At 38.2% G+C, this 9533-nt stretch overlaps 1 protein-coding gene across 1 annotated transcript in view; it reads left to right on the top strand.

Moving 5' to 3' along the window:
- fancb (Fanconi anemia complementation group B) overlaps positions 1 to 8687 on the top strand; it is a 17013-nt gene extending 8326 nt beyond the window's left edge. The window contains exons 5-8 of the mRNA XM_015395711.1: positions 1952 to 2127; positions 5491 to 5909; positions 5988 to 6228; positions 7798 to 8687. Of these exons, the coding sequence (XP_015251197.1) occupies positions 1952 to 2127; positions 5491 to 5909; positions 5988 to 6228; positions 7798 to 8215 (1254 nt within the window). The 3' untranslated portion in view covers positions 8216 to 8687. The remainder of the gene's footprint in view (positions 1 to 1951; positions 2128 to 5490; positions 5910 to 5987; positions 6229 to 7797) is intronic.
- Positions 8688 to 9533: the final 846 nt, after the last annotated feature.

Below are 9533 nucleotides of genomic sequence, written 5' to 3'. Positions count from 1 at the left end.
CCTCAAACCTTGTGGGCGGGACTAAGTTCGGAATGGCACCCAGGCTAGTGTCATTTGATCTCCAAACATGATTTGTACTATGGCATCCAAAGAGTTCAACTTTGGTCACATCTGACCAGACTATATTCTCCACTATTTCACAGGATTGTCTAAATGTTTGTACAGCAAATTTTAAACAAGCTTTAACATGCTTTTGCTTTACCAGTGGAGTTGAGCCTATATCCAGGCTATTGAGTGCATTACTTATTGTTTTATTAAAAACAATCGTACCTGCTAATTCCAGGTCTTCAAACGTGGTCTTTTGCTCTTGAACAGCTCTTCTGATCATAATTTTTACTCTTTCAGAAATCTTTCAATACGCCTGGTCAAGGTCGGTTTGTGGTGAAATTTTATTTTCACCCCTGGATTATGACCCCAGCAGTGCTTACTGGACCATACAGAAGTTTAGAAATCCTTCTGTAACCAATGCCATCATCATTTGCGACGAAAAGGTTGTGAAGGTCTTGAGAAAGCTCCTTACTTGTACCTACATTTGATGTTTCTTGTGTGATACCAGAGACACCTTTTATAGGGCATCATTTGGGATTGAACCAGCTGATATTATTTTGCACTGACAAGGTGAATGCACCTCTAGAAATATATTTACCCAAGAAAAAGGTAAATGACACAGTGGCATGTTCAATACTTACTTTTTCTGCTGTACATTTCTAAACTTAGTGGTAATGTGGGAATATTTTTCACACATTACCACAAATTTTACAAATGTATCTGCTTAATCGCCTCTTTGTCGGTGCTGGGCCATGTAGGACTAGTCTAGGGCCACCCACACCTGCTATTAAGCATATTTTCCTTCTTGAGTAGCTTTGTAAATTCTTTATACAATATGTCCATGCATTCTTACCACGAGAGTTTGATTCCAGGTGTTTACGGAGCTGCAGCTACAGATATATACCTCCCGGAATAATATTTGTAATCAACATAGGTTTTGCCTTCCATACATATGGATATCTAAGGGATACCCGCTGCTCTTGGATCTTTTTTTATTTTTATCTTGGTTGTCTGTTGTCCTCTTTTTGCAGTTATGTTCTCTGTTTTCTTTCCCTCTCATCTCCTACAGGTGTGAAACCGGACTTCAGGGAGTTATTGCATATCTTCTGTGTTGTCTATTTTTGCTGTTTTGTTTTATTTTCACTCTTTTCATGCACTCTTTTCTCTCTCTTTCTCTCTTCCCTTAGTTCTTATCCCCTCTCTCTTTCTCACCTCTTTCCATCTCTTTGTCCGTTGTATTCAATTTTACTCCCCAAATAGTTTTCAATAAAGTTTCATTTAAGAGTATCAAATGGAACCTTATGTCAACAATCATAATGGTCTGCTTGTGAGAGCAAATCTGTTCAGGTATCATTCTTAGTCTAGAACATCTATTCCCAGAACTATATTGACAAAAGAGGACAGGAAAAAAAAAAACTAAATGTAATGTCCTACCAAAATGCTTTAATATGACCATGTTAGTTTGAAAGTAGAATGAAGTTCTTAAACCATGCTAGTCAGCTGAATGGATTTTCCCAGATTACATTTTCTTCTTTTTAAACAGCTAATGAAAGCATGGATTGTGGATTTTAAATTTCTGAAACAGCTGATTGTAGTCGTCTGTAGAATGTAATAATAAGCTTTACTACACTGGCATATTCAAGGCTTTAATCACGTAGCGTTTCCAGTATGTACCCATCAACATTAATCATTATGAAATATAAGCTAATTAAACACTGTATAGAAGCATCTAGCTTTGTGTCAGCCAAAAAGTCTTGCAGCAGTACTCTTTAATTTTAGATAGAAGCATCTGTTGGGATTGAGCCTGAAAAGCAAATTGAAATGTTTGACATAAATTGCTGCTGCTGCCAGTGGCAACGCACATTTGTCATTGCTGATTATGGTCTCTGTGCTCTCTTTCCAGGAAGGGCTTGTTGCCCTTTGGGACAGTGATGAGGAGGAGTCCAACGATAAGACCCTGGATGACAGGATGCATGAAACACCAGCGCCGACCTCCAAACCCAAAATTGACAAGCTCTGGCACCGCATCGCTGATGACCAACTGGTTGTTGGATTGATTCTAAATGCTGAAAGTGACATGTAAATATATATATTTATTTTTTCATCATCATGCATATCAGATATATCATGTATTTTGTTTTGTAGTCTGAAAAGCATACATTCACAAAGCACTACTGTCTGACTTAAAGTGTTATAATTTTTACAAAACTATGATAAAACTACTGAAATTCATAATGTATAATATTTTTTTGAGAATATGAATTTGTTTTATTAGTTAGATTCAAAAATATAAAAAAAACTCTTACATTGCCCTGAAAAAGTGCTTTTTCCCTTCTAATTTTGCCTCTATGTCACACTGAAGTAAAAATACAAAACACTGTTTTCAAATTTATTTTGTTTTAAAAATAAAAAGTAACACATAAGGTCCCAATTGCATCTGTTCTTAAAAGAAATTTTAAGAGAAGATGCCATTTTCATCCAGGAGGTCACAGGAGCCCTGTGAGTTTTTATTAAATCCGTTAAAGTTAGTATTAGAGATGCACCGGTCCAGTTCTTTATGATTCAATCAGATACGGATACCTGGGCTGAGCATATGCTTTTGGCATGCTGCGTTTTTACACCATCTCTCTGATTTCCTAATCAATTATTCAGATCCAGTCCAGTTATTAACCAGGTCAGTCAGAATCTATTCAAATCCTCTTATCAAAAGGGTTTCAACCATCTGAACCCCTCTGTCTCTGGCTGCTCTCAGCAAATCAGTTCATTTCATTTGCCAGTAATTCTGCACCTGCTGAGAAAAAAAGGGTTAATGCACACCTTAAACAAAATACAGTGAAGTAAGAGACTTTTCCAGCCTGTCCTGGAAGAAAAAAAAAGACCATTTAAGGATTGTTACAAAAACCAAAAAAAATGTAAGCGAAACAACCTGCCTATTCTCCTGAACTTTGCCTCCGAATTATCATGCCTGCCCACTGACAACCTCATTGTCGCTATCTATGAGCGGGGCAAAAGTAAATGACCTCTCAGGTTTGTTACCAGGAAAGGCAATCAAACAGTTCATCAATTAGTCAATAATGAATCATTTCATTCATGAAAATTTGTAGAATTTAGTAAGTCATGCAAAGAAAGTGAGGACCAGATGAATAGTGAAAAGATAAGTGTTAGTAATGATTAGGGATGCAAATTAATCAGCGTGTGCCTAGGCAGTTTTCTAAACGGCATTATATACACAGATAAAAATAAAAATGGATAAAAACTGGAGGCTGAAAACCCAGGATCAGTTCACACTGGACTTGTTTTTAACTCTCCAGCCTTGTTTATAAAAAATTTGACCTAGTTAATCTGCTGAGCTCCTGAGGGTATCTTGCCCATATGCGTAAGAAATGGTATCGCTTTGTACAGTTCCAGCTCGAAGTGTGATTCATCCTGTTCTTAATCAGACTCTAATGCGATCCTAAAGATTAAATGAAACATCATCATATTTTACATCATACACGTTAGCAGATATTAGACATCCATGGCTCCAGCCTTATCAAAATATTACACTTTGTTCTTAGCTGAAGACACCGCTCTCATTCCATTTCCAAATCTTTGCCACATACAGAATGAAGATTATATCTGTATGTCCAGACAGAGGATCTGTCCTAATTAGATTAAGTTTTGTGGAAAACCTCAGTTCTGACATGCAACAGACAGCCAATACCAAAGTGTAATAAACTCACACATCTACGATGATAATTATCCTAACATATTTCACTATGTTAGTGAAGAAAAAGGTAAATTAACACAAATGTATGTAGTTTATATTATTTACTAACAAATTAGCAACAAGAAGAAATAAATAACAATTTCATGTAAAGTGCACTGGATTGGTAGCCTGACTGCCATTCCGAACTTAGTCCCACCCACAACGTTTGAGGTCGGGAAGTTCGGTCTGGCATTGCTCAGTAGTAGAGCGAGTATGCTCGCACAATATCTGGCGGGCCACTCAAATTGTCAGGGCGGGCTTTATACAATGATGGACAGATGATCAACAGTAATGTAATCAACCACGTGACCAAAGCGCGCATGGGTGACAACAACAATGGCTGCCGCTGGAGAGTTGAGGTGTGTAGATTCTGCTATTAGGTCTGTTCTAGAAGATATCGACAGCAAATTAATTTTAAGAGAGGAACAGAGAAACGCGATCAAGGCTCATCTTCTTATTCTAGGCGTGCAACTGCACGCTTTGATTTTTGTTGACAACAACTATGCATCGCTTAACATACGTCACGCACTCCGTTGCTCTTATTGGTTGTAGGTCTATCCAATTGAGTGCAGAGGCATTTTTTTTCCTGGTTCGTTTGAAACATGCCCCATAATCACAGCTCTATGGAGCAGTATCAGACTCATATTCTGACTAGAATTGAGTAGGACTACGTCAGGCTACTGGATTGGACCCCTGATATCCCATATCAAATTGCTGATCTCCAATCCAGGTTTTTAGTCAATATTGGAGCTGATATTGGAGTCAGGTATTGGATTGTGTATCTCTAATTAGTTAGTGCTCATGATTTAACAATGAAGAAGAGATCAAGGATAAACATTATCCATTTATGAGATCTAATGAGAGCATTTAATCACAGGCGAATAGTCCAGTCCATTTTCCACCTGGGCCTGGATTAGATGCTCCTGACTTTGTCAGTGGTTCAGGAATAGCCTAATAGCATGAGTTGTAGGCGATGTTTTGTTGGATCTGTGGATCTCAGGGCCTCTGAATGAACATCTAGGGAGCACAAACTCAGGATTAGGGTTTGCGTGAGAATCTTTTATGATCTCCAACAATCTTTGTTGATTTATTTTTATCAGATATATTTCCTTATAACTGTTGAGCTTGTGTGATATTTCAAATATACTCAATTTAGCATTTTCATTAGTCGTTTGAAGTAATTCTCAAAATGAACCAAACTAAACTGTTCAATATATAGCTCTGTGAGTAATGAATTAAGATAAAGGATATACCATTACTCTTTTATACTTTGCTACTGTACAATAGCATTATGGTGCAGTAATATTTTCTAAGATTATACTTTTCAATGGTATTTTAAATTGTTTAGAAACACCTGTAGTCGGAGAGTATTTCCCTGGGTTGACTGTTTTCTAGACATCCCATCAGATGCAGGTTGATAATCTGATTCCCTCTTCCACATTGCCATGTTGTGTTGAGAACACATGGAGAAAAGCTCCCCATGACAATACTGCCTCCGGCGCTCGAGCACTTTTGTTTTCATCGCTAGTTTTTCCAGCTGATGTAACTTCACCAGCTTGTTGGTGTTTAATCAGTACACCAGCTGCCCTGTTTTCACAAACACACACACACTAGTTTTGTGTTTAATTCCCAGTTTGATCACATGCTATCTGTGTGATATCTGATTGTTCATGATGGTGTTATTTTTGTTCCAGTCTGGCAAGCGGTGTGAGCTTATCCCTCCTGACAGAGCCAGGCCAGAGCCTGATGCCTGCGGTAATCCAGACCCGTAGCCAAGTGTTCTGGCTGCCTGCGCTCAGCCCCTCAACACCAACTCTCTCCTCCTCATCGTCTAGCAACATATTCTTAGAGCCTGCAGCCAAAAGGAGCAAGCAGCACCTCGCCAGCAATGATCTGAATGTGTGTAGACTGGCTGTGACTGCAGCAACCAAGCTGACACCTCTGCTGACCTCTGGCAGTGTCAAGTGCCATGCCATGCTTCATTACAAGAAAGGAGAGGCTCTTTTCCCCAGGAGCAACCCGACAACAGCTGTACTGCATTGTGGCGACATTTCTGTAGATATCCATGATCTTTGCCTGAAGCCTCTGCTACAAAACCCTCAAGTCAAAACAGGTAAAATCAGATATACTTGAAAATCATTCTATAAACTTGTATTGTGTCTCATTTTCTTCTTTCATTTTCTCTTTATAGATGAGGTTAGAGAAGACCTTTTGAGTCTTTTGACAGTGCTGGATCACTGGGTCTTGCATATAGACTCTCCAGATTATAGTTTGGGTGACATAGATGGCTGGATTCGGAGGAGAGAGAACTTTAAAAAGATAGAAGTAAGCCCTGAGTATCTACTTTTAGATTCTCCAGGGCCTTCTGTTCCAATGCTGCTCCGCTGGTACCAGATGAACCCTTTCCAAGGGGATTTGTCCATCCACTCCAGGTAAACCATTTCCACTGATTGATACCATTAGGTTAGCAGCAGTGCTGCCCTCTGACTGACACACAGTTTCTTGCAAACTATTCTTTCCACTTTTTATATATAGTTTGTCAAATCGAGGCATAAAAGTAATTTAATGAGATTTTGTGGGCTAAACTTCTAATTAAAGTTGACGTGGAACTGAATGTGATTGTAAACGCCTTTCTTTGCAGTTCAACCGTTTGAAAGAGTTATAGCTGAATCCTGTATATCTGTACGAGCTTTGCACATCGAGAGACATTTTTCAGTTAATTTGCAAAATAACTTAAATGCTAACACTATGGTAAGGCCTTTCAGTTGGATGTAGGTTTGGAGCCATTTTAATACATGAGTATGCTTTGATTTTAACCATTATCTAAAGGATTGTCCTGCTAATCTTTTATGCAAAGCTTTAACAGTTAAACATGTTTTCTTCTTGGATGGTCCTGTAATCATCTCCATCCATGTTATAATAAGCTCTTCCCTTTCACACAGCTAACCAACATTTTGATGCCATCAGGTCGGTGTCTTCAATGGGATGCAATCTGCTTTTGCCACAGATAGGATTTTTCATGTTGGTAGAAAAATTACAGTTTTAATCCCTCCAGTCCAGAGTGTATTGTTCTGTAGGTCTGCCCTTTGCCCAAAATAGTTTCTGCCAAAATATTTTATGAGTTTCTAGTTTTCCATTCATTGTCAGGGCCAAGTTTATGGGTCCAGAGTATTTGTCCTCTTGACTGATCCTCCTACCTGAGCTGTGGGTTTCTGCTGCTCCTCTAGAGTTACCATGATTACTTGGATTGGCATGTCTTAAGTTTTCAGTTGTGCCTTTGTCTTTCCAAGCTTTGGATATTGTTTTATAACATAAACCTTGTTCTACCAGCCCAGAATATTAATCTTGACCAGACTGGTGTGTCTCTTCATCTTTATATTTTTGTTCTCTTGTAATCTCTAACAAACCTCTAAGGTTTTCACTGATATCAAGTTACCTGCAGGAGAACTCTTGCTTTGTATTGAAGGTTGCACATTTTGCTTTCACCTCATTTTTTTAAAAGTTACGTTGTGTCTATCATATAAAATCCAGTGAAACATAGCGGATAAAGATACCAATATTTATTGGTTTGCATGGTTTAAGTTACAAAAATCCTGATAATGTGATTTAAAGCCATTTCATATCCAGAGTAGAGATTCAGAATATTTTCTTGTCAACTGCAATATGACTACATGTAGTATTAAATTATGCAGTGTTAGTGAACGCATAGAGACGAATAGCTTTGCTTTGCTAAATTTCCATAAACACGTTCCAAGATGACAACCCTTTGAAGTTGGCTAAGGTGTACATCTGAGATATTCCCTGGAATATCAAAGAGACTTCGGTGCTCTGGCAAGCTGGGCTGTTAAAATTACAAAACCGGCTAATAGATACTAAGGTGTCTTTGACAAATGGGGAAAAAAAAAAAAAAAGAATTAAAGGACTAAGTATATTTTAAAAACTCTGTTTTAGCGTTGATTGTATTTTAACTTACAAAATGTTGTTCTACTTTTCCCTTGCAGCCAATTACAAATGCTCCAGTTCTTAGACTCCATGCTGACATTCCTCCCTGAATCCTGCTTCATCCGACCTGTCAACTTCACAAGGAGTCAAAGTACAGCTCAAGAATTTGCCTCCGCTCTAGAAAAAGAGGTGCTGTCACTCAGAGAGGGCTTATCATCACTTCTGTGTGGGAAAGCTGAAGAGGAGAGAAATGAGGCACACACTGGACATGGGGGAATCCCTGAGACTGGTTCTGCACAGGAGCTTGTTGGGTGTACACGGGAGGTGTGGCAGCAGAACGTGGAGAGGAGCAGGTTGAGTCTGAGCCCTCTGGTGGATGTCAAGAGGTATCGTGAGATGATCCAAAGACTTTTAAAAGTCAAGATGGATGCAGATTTAGCCGGCGTTCAACAGGCACACATGAATTTGGTCAGTTGAGATTTTGGGGAGGGTGTTTATTTATTACAATTCCCGTTATGTTTGTCCAATAAAAGGTTCTGTCTTGAAACACAGACTTAACCACACAGCTATAAGTATGACTGTTAATCATCAGTTTGCTTTAGGAAGCTCCATGTCTTTAAGGCTGGAAGGTCTCCTTCCTGTCACCATAATCCTTAGTCTCTGATTCTCCATAAGATTCGAGTCAGGACCCTGGCTGGTTCAAAATGTTAAAATGGTTCCAGTTCGAAAAAAAAAAGTTAAGTTAGAACATGTATCTAAATATTTTTGTGCCAAACTTTAAATATCAAATATATATTTTAATGGATCTTTTTTTCCATTTTGCTGTTCGTTCCGTTTATTCTTTTGACTAATCTTTCCTCCCTGATGAGTAAACCAGACATGGTTTGTTGTGCCTTAAGACTCAATTATGAAGCAGAAAGAATATCCTTGTTCATCCCTTCATCAAAAATTTTTTTTTTCCAAACATGGTGAGGAAACCAGAGCCACTTTATTTCCATTTTATCAAGGCATGACATGTACCGCCCATGCTGTTGGTTGAGTCTTCTCTGCCTTTTTAGATTCATCTGTCCGTTGCTCTTTGGTCAAAGGTGTTTGTTCAGCCAATGTCGGTTGGAACACCTCCTGGGATTTACAGCCCTTATTGCCCTAATCACATACAGTCTTATTTCTGCTCCCTGCTTCTTTATTTCATATCCCTTTAGACCCTCTGTGTTAAAAAGGCACTCTTTAGTATCTCTGGCTGCTGCTTCTGCTGAGTTAAAGACGGGAGGTCGTGGGAGGGTAAATCTTTGGCTGTAGTTGTCCAAAAGCTTTTAGTGGTGCTTTTCCCCCATGGTCAAAATATTTCACTCTTCACTGATTTTTAATAAAAAAAACACAAAAAAGTGATGTTGCACAGACTGTTCTCACTGCAGTGATATTCAACTTAATACACAAGTTAGATGCATAGGGTTATTGGCAGCTTGACCAGTTTGGCTTGAAAGGATGGGCTACTTTTTCCTCAATCTTCTTTTTATAATTTTAATTTTCTCTAAACTTAGTTATGATATGCATTGGATTTTTGTAACTATTTCTGTTATGTTATTTATAATAAAGCAAAATTGATTACCTTATCATTGACTAAGTTATCCTTGAAGTTTGACCTTTACATTTATCTTTTTCTTTTTTTTGTCACTGCCAAAAAAAAAAAAGATATTTAACACTTCAGCTTTTAAAAAGGTTAATTTTCTTTGTTTTGTTTTTAAGCCTCACATAAGTGTTTTAAGCTGAACTCAGACTCGAGTTGGCTACCAAA

The sequence above is a fragment of the Cyprinodon variegatus genome, unplaced genomic scaffold (assembly GCF_000732505.1).
Source record: "Cyprinodon variegatus isolate N-32 unplaced genomic scaffold, C_variegatus-1.0 Scaffold754, whole genome shotgun sequence".
In the NCBI taxonomy this organism is placed as follows: Eukaryota; Metazoa; Chordata; class Actinopteri; order Cyprinodontiformes; family Cyprinodontidae; genus Cyprinodon; species Cyprinodon variegatus.
The sequence above is the reverse complement of the archived record's forward strand: the minus strand, read 5'-3'. Positions and strand labels throughout refer to the sequence as shown.